Here is a 13,126-nt window from a genome sequence, read left to right as displayed (position 1 = left end):
TCTTCAGTCAGATGTGAATGTGTAATCTAACATTTTCAGTAAGAATAATGTACAAAAGAAGTGCAAATACAAATACAATTTATTGAAATGTGAACCAAAAGTTAATCAAACATGCTTTAAATAAAAAGCACATATGGACAGAAGGTGTAAACCTATTAATAATAATAATAATACATTACATTTATAAAGCGCTTTTCCTGGTGCTCAAAGCACTTACAAGCAAGTAAAACAAAATAACAACAAAAGTAGAAAGTGCTAAGGTAGGAGGAATAAGGGCAAGGGGTTAGTTGATTAGGAGTTGAAGGCAAGAGTGAAAAGGTGAGTTTTGAGGGATTGTTTGAATGATGTGAGAGTGTTGGCGGATCTGACGTGGCTGGGGAGGGAGTTCTAGAGTGTGGGGAAGGCTGCTGCGAAGGCCCTGTCACCCCAGGTCCGGAGCTTTGTCTTGATGGGCTGCAGTAGGTTAGCTTCATTAGACCTGAGGCGACGGGTGGGGGTGTGTCGTTGGATGAGGTCACAGAGGTAGGCGGGGGCAAGGTTGTTGAGGGCTTTGAAAGTGAAAAGTAATATTTTAAAGTCAATGCAGTGTTTGATGGGGAGCCAGTGGAGGTCATGGCGGATAGGGCTGATGTGGTCGGAGCGTCGGGTGGAGCTGAGCAAGCGGGCAGCTGAGTTTTGGACATATTGAAGTTTTTTTTGTGTGAATGCAGGTGAACCAAAAAGTATGCTGTTGCAGTAATCCAGTCGGGATGTTATAAAGGCATGGATCAGAGTTTCAGCAGCTGTCGATGAGAGGGAGGGTATAATGCGGGCGATGTTCTTTAAATGGAAGAATGCGTTTTTTGTGACCTGGTTGACGTGAGGGAGGAAAGTGAGGGTGGGGTCGAGGATGATGCCAAGGTTACGGATGTGAGTGGAGGGGTTGACAATGGAGCCATCGATGGTAAGAGAAAAATCTTGGGTTGAGCGGGTAAGTGAGTTTGGGCCAATGATTATAAGTTCCGATTTGTCAGAGTTAAGCTTTAGAAAATTGTTTTGCATCCAAATTTGAATGTCAGTGAGGCAGGTGCTGCTTGGGAGTGTGTGGTTGGAGAAATTGATTTTGTTGAGAGGTAGAGCTGTGTGTCATCAGCATAACAGTGGAACTGGAGTTGGTGTTGACTGAGGATTTGTAGGGAAGGGGACCAAGTACAGAACCCTGAGGGACGCCATGATTGACGGGGGCTGTGGGGGATTTGGAGTTGTTAATGGAGATGAATTGATGTCCGTCAGAGAGATAGGATTTAAACCAGGAGAGGGCAGTACCGGTAATGCCATTGGAAGACTGGAGGCGGTTGATGAGGATGGAATGGTTGATCGTGTCAAATGCGGCTGTAAGGTCAAGGAGAATGAGAATTGAGAGGGAACCAGAGTCAGCAGAGAGGAGAATGTCGTTGGTCACCTTGAGTAGGGCAGATTCTGTGCTGTGGCGAGTACGGAAACCAGATTGAAAAGGTTCATGAAGGTTATTGCAGTCCAGATGGGATTTTAGTTGGGAGGCAACAGTTCGCTCCAGAATTTTTGACAGGAATGGGAGGTTAGAGATGGGCCGGTAGTTATTGAGGGAATCAGGGTTGAGACCAGTTTTTTTGAGTATGGGAGAGACAGCAGCGAGTTTCAGATCAGGTTGGACGACTCCAGTGGACAGAGAGGGGTTAATGACTGTGGTGATAAGATGAGTGAGTTGTGGGAGGCAGGCCTTGACAAGGGTGGAGGGCATGGGGTCTAGGATGGAAGTTGAGGTATTCATGCCGGTGACTTGGGCAACTATGTCCAGTGAGGTAATTTGTCTGAAGGCTGTAAAAGGGTACCTGGAAGGAGGAGGGTAGGCAGGTTCCGGAAAAGGATGGGTGGTAGACGAGACGGAGGAGTTGGCTATGTTGCTGTGTATTATTTCAATTTTGCTTTGGAGGAATGAGCGGAAGGATTCACACTTTGAGGTGGTGAAGGAGATATTATCCATGGGGTTGAGGAGCTTTTTAATAGTAGTATAAAAAAGGGACTTTGGGTTATTGCTGCCAGATTGTATTACAGAGGAGTAGTGGAAGGAGTGTGCACTGTTGAGGGCATCTTTGTACTGCTGTTGGTGCAGTCTATAAATCTCTTTGTGGATAGTGAGACCAGTTCGTTTAGCATGTCTTTCGAGCTGGCGACCTTTCGTTTTGAGGCAACGGAGATGATCGGTGTACCAGGGGGCCGAGTGAGTGAAAGAGACATACTTGGTTTTTATTGGAGCGAGTTGGTTGAGACAGGAGGAGAGAGCATTGTTGTAGGTGTTGACCAGGTCAGTAGGGGAAACATTCTGGGTGACGGTGGAGTCATGGATGGTGTCAGCCAGTAGGGAGGAGAGGGAGGAGGGGTGAATGGACTTGATATTCTGGAATTGTATGGTGCGCTTCTGCTTGATGAGGGGGGTTGGGGTTAGGATGTCCATGATGAGGGCCAGGTGATCGGAGATGGTGAGGTCATAGGTGGTCAGGTTGCTGATGGCGATGCCAGTGGTGCAGATCAGGTCCAGTGTGTGACCTTTTTTATGGGTGGGAAAATCAACATTTTGTGTGATATTGAAACAGTTGAGTATGTCCAGGAGTTCTGTAGCGGTATTGGAGTCGTTTGAGTCGACATGAATATTGAAATCACCAAGTAATAATACAGATGGAGAGATAGAGCAAAGTTTTGTGAGGAATTCAGCAAGAACCGAGGGGAAAGCAGGGTTTGGTTTGGGGGGACGGTAAATGACTGCTTTAACCAGGGGTTTTGGACCAGAAAGTTTAAATGCAAGGTGTTCAAATGAGGAGAGGCAAGGGATGTTTATTGCAATTGTTTTTATATTATTTCTTAGAATTGTGGCAATTCCACCTCCACGCCCATGGTGGCATGGTTTTTCAATATATGGGGGTGTTCTCTGGTTGAGGGAGAAGTATTCCTGTGGTTTTTGCCAAGTTTCTGTGATACAGAGAAAGTCCAGATTATTGTCAGTGATGAATTCATTGAGAATGAGACCCTTGTTGTTTAGAGACCGGGTGTTAAACGGAGGAAGTTTAAGATGAGGTTGAGTTTGAACAGGCTGGGGTGCTTTGGGAAGGGGGCGTAGGCAGGCAGAGTGCACGTGTTGGTTGTTGTGATGATGAAATGGAGGGGGTGTGTCAGTGCGCGCAGCAGACCAGATGGATGAGATGGAATGACCGGACCGGGAGTAAACAAACTTTCGTCCGGAGCTTCGGTGAATGTATTTGGGTCGTTGTAGCAGTCCATGTTCACTGATGGCGGAGATCATCGTTAGGCAATTGGTGAGTGGATGTGTGCTTTAGCTGGAGTAGTTCCGCGATGGAGTATGACAGAGTCATGTCGGCCGGGAAGGATGCAGCTCACAACAAACCTCTTGAGAGGATTAATGTCAGACAGGAGGAAAGCACACATCATGGCAGGTGATCGGAGTGAGTAGCGAAGTTTCTGTTGACAATCAGTGATTTTGCGGGAGTCAGTGGAATGAAGGCTAAGAGACGAAAAGAAGGAGAGCGGTCCAATGCTAGCGTTAGCATGTAGCCACCCGGTGACTGGAGGTTGGCTAGCTGTAGAGGTAGCGGTCACAGCTACTAGGGCTTTCCGCACCGGGACAGTTAAAAATATTTTTTCCCACCGTAGCTGTGTTGTGCAGAGACGAGGGTGTCCAATGTTAGTGGCCAGCTGATGGCAGGGAGTTGACGAGATTGTTGACGGCCAACGGCTGGAGGCTGGTAGCAAACGAGCTAGCAGGCTAGGGTCCGGTACGCGCGAAAAAGCAAATAGGTAACGGAAAACTACTTGAAAATAGTAGAGATTCAGTTGGAGCCAATATTGACAGATGTTATATATAACTAACCGATGTATAAAGAAAAATCAGATCAAATATGTTCAAACACGAACTGAAAGTAGGATAGCGGTGGAGAAGCGGCGAACAAACCACGCCAGTGTCCTCTCCTATCGGCAGAGTAAGATTAAATGTATAAGTAAACACATTTAGTCAAATAAAGTGACAGACTAGGCCTGTGCAGTATCAGCTTTGCCCAGCATGGGCCCCTCCATCAGGCCTGGTCCCCCTCGCAGAGGAAAGACCCTCAGTCCTCTCCGGGCCAAACAAACAGACAGGACGTCCATCACACGGAGGTTTCTCCCTGAAGACTCAGCAGCTCTCTGGACACCACGCTGTCTCAATCCGTCCACACTGAATATGAGAGGGGGAAAATGAAAATAATAAATGCTTGGGACAATAAGAAATATAAAGTTGACTGTTGAGTTGCTCAGTTTTTTTTAATTGTCAATACTATTACTGTATAACTAATATCTCAGGTTAAGAGGCACCTTCAAATAAAGATTGGTCTTAAATACATGTTGTCTTTTGAATTGTTTGTCTAAAGTCAAGGATCTAGAACTGGTACTTAGTTTTAATGATACAGTCTGGTTATTATGCTGTTTGGAGGAGGCCTCACAGGTAAGAGTACTAACTAGCTACCATCACATGTACCTTAGCTTGACTTAAATGTATTAAACGTATAATTAAGTGATATCAAAATATAAATAACTAATGTCATGCAAACATATTAATATTTGCTTTATTCCATTGCTGAATTTAGCACAATTGCATACAAACGTTAAGGGATTTTAAGATTCTGAAGTATTATGCTAAAAACTCAATAACTTAGATTATTATTTATAGTTTTGCTGAATAGTTTCATGTCCGCTTACCTTAGAAACGTAAAATGCCACGGCAGTGTGCAGATGGTGAGCATGTTAGCTTAGCTTGGTAGCTTCAGCTAGCTCTGGAATTTTCAGCTCGGTGGCAGCATGGGGTGGCAGTAGGTCCTTCCTCGGCTCCGCCTCTTTGCCCTTATTTGGAGCAGGCTGGAGTAGGCGGTGTCCTGGGTAAATTACCGTACAGCCAATCACAACGCGTGACGTCATTGGGCAGAACGGATATGACGGATGTGACGGAAATACACCCGAGCAGATATGGTACTGACACCGGGGCCGTTTCTCAATCGCGAGGATACTGGCTTGGTAGTCGCATACTTCCAAGTCACTTCCTTCAGAAACGAAGCAAGTATACTTCCAAGCCACGGCTTCCGAAAACAAAGAAGAATGGAACAGGCTAACAAGTGTGCCACTCTCTCTAACGGTTTCAACATAAACTGTACCGAAAATAAATACTTCACGATGTCTATCTAATTATGAACTTGCTTTACTTTCACGGAACACATTTTTGGTGATAACAAATGCAACAAAGTAACATATTTACCAACACATGTTCTACGCCACTAAATACTTACATTTAAATGTGTGCTGCGCTGCTCGGTTCAGCCATTCTCCGCAAGGGTTTTTGAAATTGGTCCGTGCGCAAAGCATTGTGGGGATTTGAAGGACGCGAAGTCTACCCATGTACAGCCCCGAAATTACCCCCAAACCAAGGACGTGGCCTCGGTGGAATTCCAAGTATGCTGGAGATTGGAACAGTCCTTCGGCGGCACTCAATGATGTAGTATCCTTGAAATATTGGCTTGGAAGCCAGTTTCCTCGCGATTGAGAAACGGCCCGGACCTCGGTGACCTCAATCTATGGTAGATACGGCCATGGTTGATACGACGCATGTCTGCTTTGACAAACCTTGTGATAAGTCAACAAGCTCTGTGATTGGATGAAACACAAATTCATACAAAACAAGTGTTGTGTATTGGTAAAAAGACATTAATGAAGCAAGGGACAGAGGATACTATGGAAGAGGATTAGGCCCACATGATTTCTTTTTTTTTGGGAGGATTTGAAAAAATTCTGACTTTTTTCTCAGAATTCTGACTTTAATCTCAGAATTCTGACTTTTTCCTCAGAACAAATAAACATAATTTTTTTGTGGAGAAAAAAGTCAGAATTCTGAATTTAATCTCAGAATTCTGACTTTAATCTCAGAGTTCTGACTTTTTCCTCAGAACAAAAAAACATAATTTTTGGGGGGGGAAAAAAGTCAGAATTCTGACTTTAATCTCAAAATTCTGACTTTATTCTCAGAATTCTGACTTTTTTCTCAGAACAAAAAAAAATATTTGGGAGAAAAACAATTCTGACTTTAAGATTAGTTATTATTATTATTAGTTTTTGTGTGTGTATATATATAGGCCTATATATATATGCTATACAGGACTGTCTCAGAAAATTAGAATATTGTGATAAAGTTCTTTATTTTCTGTAATGCAATTAAAAAAACAAAAATGTCATACATTCTGGATTCATTACAAATCAACTGAAATATTGCAAGCCTTTTATTATTTTAATATTGCTGATTATGGCATACAGCTTAAGAAAACTCAAATATCCTATCTCTAAATATTAGAATAGTTCCTCAGACCAAGTAAAAAAAAAAGATTTATAACAGCAAAACACAATCAAACATTTGAAAATGTCCATTAATGCACTCAGTACTTGGTTGGGAATCCTTTTGCACGGATTACTGCATCAATGCGGCGTGGCATGGAGGCAATCAGCCTGTGGCATTGCTGAGGTGTTATGGATGCCCAGGATGCTTCAATAGCGGCCTTTAGCTCATTAGCATTGTTGGGTCTGGTGTCTTTCAGCTTCTTCTTCACAATACCCCACATATTCTCTATGGGGTTCAGGTCAGGGGAATTTGCAGGCCAATCGAGGACAGTAATGCCATGGTCAGTACACCAGTTACTGGTGGTTTTGGCACTGTGGGCAGGTGCCAGATCATGCTGGAAAATGAATTCCTCATCTCCATAGAGCTTTTCAGCAGACGGAAGCATGTAGTGCTCTAAAATCTCTTGGTACACAGCTGCATTTACTCTGGGCTTGATGAAACAGAGTGGACCAACACCAGCAGCTGACATGGCTCCCAAAACCATCGCTGACTGTGGGAACTTCACACTGGATTTCAAGCAACTTGGATTTTGCTCCTCTCCAGCCTTTCTCCAGACTCTGGCGCCTTGACTTCCAAATGAAATACAAAACTTGCTTTCGTCTGAAAAGAGGACTTTGGACCACTGTGCAACTGTCCAGTGCTTCTTTTCCTTAGCCCAAGTCAGACGCCTCTTCCGTTGTCTTGAGTTCAGAAGTGGCTTGACCATGGGAATACGGCTATTGTAGCCCATTTCCCGGACACGTCTGTGAACAGTGACTTTTGATACCTGGACTCCAGCTTCAGTCCACTGTCTTTGAAGCTCCCCCAAATTCTGGAAGCGACTCTTCTTCACAATGTTGTTAAGGCTGCGGTCATCTCTCTTGGTTGTGCAGCGTTTCCTGCCACATTTCCCCCTTCCAACAGACTTTTTGTGGATGTGCTTTGAAACTGCACTCTGTGAACAGCTTGCTCTTTGAGAAATTTCTTTTTGTGTCTTACCCTCCTGATGGAGGGTGTCAATGACGGTCCTCTGGACAGCAGTCAGATCAGCAGTCTTCCCCATACTTGTGATTTAGTTTACTGAACCAAGCTGAGTGTTTTTCAAGGCTCAGGAAACCCTTGCAGGTGTTTCGAGTTAATTAGACGATTCAAGTGATTCGTTGAACACCCTACTAGTATACTTTTTCATGATATTCTAATATTTAGAGATAGGATATTTGAGTTTTCTTAAGCTGTATCCCATAATCAGCAATATTAAAATAATAAAAGGCTTGCAATATTTCAGTTGATTTGTAATGAATCCAGAATGTATGACATTTTTGTTTTTTTAATTGCATTACAGAAAATAAAGAACTTTATCACAATATTCTAATTTTCTGAGACAGTCCTGTATATGCTCTGAACGTTCCACTTCCTGCCTGCCTGACATTACCTTACGGCTGCGTGGCGTCGAAAAATAGACTTCAATCCTATTTCGAGCGGAGCCCAAAGGCGAGACGCTTCTGGGACGCTTCTGAGCCGTAACGCGGCGCGTCTGGTGGAATACCACCCATTGACTAGAGTGGCCGCGACCCTTGCGGACGCTGCGGCGCAGCCGTAACGCGGCCGTAATGCGGCCGTAACACGGCCGTAATGCGACGCAGACGGACCCGGTGGAAACTAGGGGTAAGGTAATGTCGGGCAGGCAGGAAGTGGAATGTTCAGAGCATAGCATATATACACATATAAACTAATTGTGCAGACCCTATCCCTCCGTAGTCTTTCAAGTAGGAGGAGAAATGCCAGCGTTCTCCTCCGGTTTACAGGCACTGTGTAAATTATATATATAGAATAATTATGATGATGAATGCATTTTTTTACCACTAAAATACAGCAACACATCTTTGATTCATGTCGTTTATAACTGGGATATTGCAATTATTATGAACTTTGTCTGTACAAAGTAGCCTGTCCAGGAAATATGCCCAAATCAACAAAAACTGCGAGCCGGCAGGCAAGACGCTCCACTCCTGAAATGCTTCTGAAACAAGCCCGGTAGGGTAACGGTACGTCTACACTACAGGCATCAAAAAATGCTTTCAACGCTTCGCCCATTCACTTGAATGGGGTGACGTAGAAGATTTTGAATCTTCGCCGAACTGCATTGTGGGGAGCATGGCATGGCTTTGCAAGCATCACGAGCATCTATCGGCATCAAAAGTTGAACAATGTTCAACTTTTGAGGCTCGATGCTTGGCATCAGCCAATGAAATCCCGTTTATGCAAATCCCGCCAGTGCAAGCGCAGCCAATCAAACCGCGTGCAAGCTGGGAGAGCCAGACCGCAGTTCATTTCCTCATATTCCAAACGAGATATTACGGTAGCAAATCACCCGGTTCTTTACGACCGGAACTATTTACCGGGATACAAACCGGAGGAACCAGGCATGGAGGGAGGTGGCAGAGACAGTGGGTGAAACTGGTCGTTTTTTCGCCTGTTTGGAGAGTTTATATCCAGTTTACTTCGTTTTAACATTGCTATTGCTTTGTATGTCGGGGGCGGGAGATTCATGTGATCGCAAAAAATCGCCAAGCTTCAGACACGCCCAGCTCCAAGATTTTTTCATGCCTGTAGTGTAGACGGGCCGTTAGACGCCGGAGGAGGCCGGACCAAAACCGCGGCGCAGCCGTAACGCGCCGCAGACGGACCCGGTGGAATCTAGGGGTTACTCTTGCGTTAGTGCCGCTTCTCAGCGATTACCGTGAAGGCGCTATAAATCACGCTCTAAAAAATGAAGAACTGCTCATTTGACCAAGCAAATTTGAGAGACGGCTGAGTTGACCGCAGTGCTCCTTCCATGTCGATCATTAGCAGATAGTTTTCGAACATTTTTAGCCATGTTCCAAATGGCATTGTAGGTTCTCCCGGACACTGAAGAAAGGTGTGACTGGGAGGTAAAGGAGTAGAAGCCACGGCCATCCTCGTCGCCAATTTGTTGTGTATTAGTAAAAAGTAGGGATTTCAGTCGATTAAAATATTTAATCGCGATTAATCGCATGATTGTCCATAGTTAATCACGATTAATAGCAAAGTAATCGCACATTTTTTTTCTGTTCTAAATGTACCTTAGAGGGATATATTTTTCAAAGTTTGTAATACTCTTATCAACATATAAGTGGACAAATATGCTTTATACAAATGTTTGTTTATTATCATTTGTGTGCGAGTGAGAGTGTGTTGCTCTAAACGCTCGAGTTTCACCGCGGCTGGCAGCTGTGTTTACTCGCATCATTCAAACAAGACGCGCTGGCTCGGGAAGTATAACTACAACAAAATGAACATATTTTACCGTGATATTTACCATTTACCATATTCTCGCGTTTGATGCAGTACCGTTCAATCGCCTCAATCGCGTGATTAGCGCCGCGTCCACCGCTTCATGCTCACCGTCAGAGTGAATTCGCGTCTGTCTGTCTGTCATTTTTTTTTTTTTTATGCATGTGTGAGCATTTAAGACCTTGAGTGACGACATCTGAGCCATTTTAATCTGAATTTCATAAGCGGCTCCTCCACATCAGCCTGAGACACTGCCTTTGTTGTGTACCTTTTCATATCATATTGGAATCATAATTCTCCCTTCTGTGATGTTGTCCACAACTCACTGTAGCAGTTTAAAATTGAAATAAGTGGATGGAATGATTGAATAGAGGCTAATAAGGTTGAGCTAGTGTAGTAAGTGAGCTGATTCTTGGTGTGTGCAGATACAGTAAAGCCACAAGCTGCTGTCTGGAGGTACAACAACTGTCAGGATTCTTATGATATGTCACGTTTGTAGTTTTGTATGTCGGGTTATGGGTGTTTTCCTCCTTGTATATGGTCTGGTCCTTCTTCCTGTGTTTTTCCTCCCTGCCGTTAGTTTCCCTGGTGTGTCTAATTGTCTGATTGTGTTCACCTGTCGCCCTTTTGTTTCTCCGACTCTGCCCGGCTGTTTCTCGTCTTGTGATTACCCCTCCCTGTATTTAGTCTTGTCTCTTCCTGTGTTCAGTTTTGGTTCGTCTTTTGTTGGTGACTGAGTTCACCGGTGAGTGTTCTGTTTTGTGTGTTGAGTTGTTTTCATTATCCTTGAAATAAAGGTTAATCAGAGCATTCATCAGCAATCATCTGCATTTGGGTCCTGCTTCCTTCACTCAACCGTAACAGTACGAACCAACCAGATATGGGCCCAGCAGATCCTTTTGAGCAGGAATTATTGGATTTTTCCTTTTCTTTGGCTAACTGCTCTCATCAATGGAGGGGAGCGTCTGGGGTTCGGCAGCGAGAGGTTGCTCTGGCAGAGGCGCGCCAGATGACTATGGAGAAACCAGGCTTGTTGAAATTCTTACCTGGCTAGATTTCGAATTTCCTCTCGGTGTGTTATCCCCTGCCTGCTAGCCCCAGGCATGCAAGGTCCCTGCCTCCCAATTCCCATTATGACACCACACGCATCGGTGTGTTCCGTTTGGAGCAGTGGCGAGCCGTCAGGGCCCTCTAGGCCCTCTGTGAGGGCCCAAGATATTCTAAAAGATTATATTTGAAAACATTAAAAATATATATTTTTAAATATTATTTTATATATTTTGTTGTTGTTACATTTTTCTTTAGTTTTACCAAAAATAACTTGATTTAATTGTATTTTTAAAATAACATTTCCAAAGAAATAAATCTTTCGAATCTGCCTGTTCAGTTTCTGTTGGAATGTGAAGGGTTAAATGCCATCTCTGCGAGTTATGTGAAGACGGGAGGGCTTGTTGGTCTCCCTCTCTAGCGGGCAGAACTTGTCATAAAGTCCGCGAAAATAAAGCCCGCCCATTTAGAGGGAAGATATGATTGGTCAATTGTACTGTCATTTGACATTACTCTCTCATTGTGTCTCAAGTGGTGCAGTGACGCGTCCTTAAACCCGGAAGTAAGCCGCGCTCGGATTCCCTCGACAGAAAGCAATGGGATTTCTCCATAGGATTTTGGAAAATAGCTTGAAATAAGGTCTGTGGAAAACGAACCTGTTAGATAAATGCACGTTTTGTTCAGCCGGATAATATCCACATGTCTACCCTACTTTTATTATTTTCGAATTCTTAAATCTAATCGATAGATTTATGATCGATAGATTTTATGATTAGCATAAATTCGTTCATGATGGCTCACTTCAGTGATAGTGATGACATCGTTGCGAAATGATTAGAGTCATTTTCAAGATTGAGTTACAATGATAAACTGGAGTGGCAAACGATCAGCTGAATGACCCGCAAGTGCTTCATCCAAAAGGACAGGAGGAGGGACTTTGTGTTTAAGTGATTTGATCATCAAAGGTAGGCCTAAGTCATTTTCAATGTGGGCCGCCGTGCCGACTTAATTCATTTGTAATTGTTACTTGGCTGTGGGTGCCCTGTCATAATGGGTGTTTATATAAATGGTGTTGTTTTGTGTGGTAGAGGGTCGCTGTCATTGATGCGTTTTGCACCCCGGCCGCTGTTTTGATATTCCGCTGAAGTATACGCTGTGACGTAATATCTCTTCTTTTTAAAAGGGAAGGGGGGGGGGGGGGGAGGGGGAGGGTCAGAGGGCCTAGGTATAAAAGTCACGGCTCGCCACTGGTTTGGATTTACCCCTTGCTTCTGCCCCAGTTCCTGCTCCTGGCCAGGAGCCGTTCTCTGGAACTCGTCTGGCTTTTGGAGGTCCACGAGCCTCCAAACGGCTCCTAAAAGGAGTCGCAAGTCCAGGCTAGCAGACCGAGCCCCAAGAGCCATGGTTCCGGCCCCAGTTCTGGCCCCAGCAGCCATGGTTCCGGCCCCGGTTCTGGCCCCAGCAGCCATGGTTCCAGGCCTGGTTCTGGTCCCAGCAGCCATGGTTCCAGAACCAGTTCCGGCCCCAGCAGCCATGGTCCCAGACCCAGTTCTGGCCTCAGCGGCCATGGTTCCGGTCCTGGTTCCGGCCCCAGCAGCCATGGTTCCGGCCCCAGCAGCCATGGTTCCAGACCCAGTTCTGGCCCCAGCAGCCATGGTCCCGGCCCCAGTTCTGGCCCCAGCGGCCATGGTTCCGGCCCCAGTAGCCATGGTTCCAGACCCAGTTCTGGCCCCAGCAGCTATAGTCCCGTCCCGAGTCCCTTCTCTACTCCCTTCTCTGGTCCCTTCTCTAGTCTCTTCTTGAGTCCCCTCTCTAGTCCCTCCTCAAGTCCCTTCTCAAGTCCCCTCTCTAGTCCCTCCTCTAGTCCCAACTAAAGTCCCTTCTCTAGTCCCTACTCAATTCCCTACTCAAGTCCCTCCTCTAGTCACTTCCCTAGACCCTTCTCTAGTCCCTTCTCTAGTCCCATCTCTAGTCAATTCTCAAGTCCCTACTCTAGGTCCCATCTCGAGTTCCCTCTCGAGTTCCCTCTCGAGTCACCTCTCGAGTCACCTCTCGAGTTCCCTCTCGAGTCCCCTTTCTAGTCACCTCTCGAGTCCCCTCTCGGGTCCCCTTTCTATTCACCTCTCGAGTCACCTCTCGAGTCCCCTCTCGAGTCCCCTCTCCAGTTTCCTCTCGAGTCACCCTCCCAAGTATCCTCTCGAGTTCCCTCTCGAGTCCCCTCTCCAGTTTCCTCTCAAGTCTCCTCTCGAGTTCCCTCTCGAGTCTCCCTCTCAAGTCACCTCTCGAGTCCCCTTTCTAGTCACCTCTCGAGTTCCCTCTCCAGTAGGGATGTCCCGATCA

At 45.3% G+C, this 13,126-nt stretch overlaps 1 protein-coding gene across 1 annotated transcript; it reads right to left on the bottom strand.

Moving 5' to 3' along the window:
- Positions 1-101: 101 nt before the first annotated feature.
- Positions 102-4,849, bottom strand: LOC307039746 (uncharacterized protein). The gene is made up of 2 exons (XM_079682109.1): positions 4,765-4,849; positions 102-4,243 (listed from the first exon to the last, which is right to left on the bottom strand). Exon 2 carries the CDS (start codon positions 3,314-3,316, stop codon positions 1,055-1,057), a length of 2,262 nt encoding a protein of 753 aa, XP_079538235.1. The 5' UTR covers positions 3,317-4,243; positions 4,765-4,849; the 3' UTR covers positions 102-1,054.
- Between the last annotated feature and the right edge of the window lie 8,277 nt (positions 4,850-13,126).

The sequence above is a fragment of the Notothenia rossii genome, assembly GCF_949606895.1.
Source record: "Notothenia rossii genome assembly, chromosome: 1".
Taxonomy (NCBI): Eukaryota; Metazoa; Chordata; class Actinopteri; order Perciformes; family Nototheniidae; genus Notothenia; species Notothenia rossii.
The sequence above is the reverse complement of the archived record's forward strand: the minus strand, read 5'-3'. Positions and strand labels throughout refer to the sequence as shown.

Coding starts and splice junctions, on each gene's coding strand:
- LOC307039746 (XM_079682109.1), bottom strand. CDS start 3,316: ATGATCTCCGCCATCAGTGAACATGGACTGCTACAACGACCCAAATAC.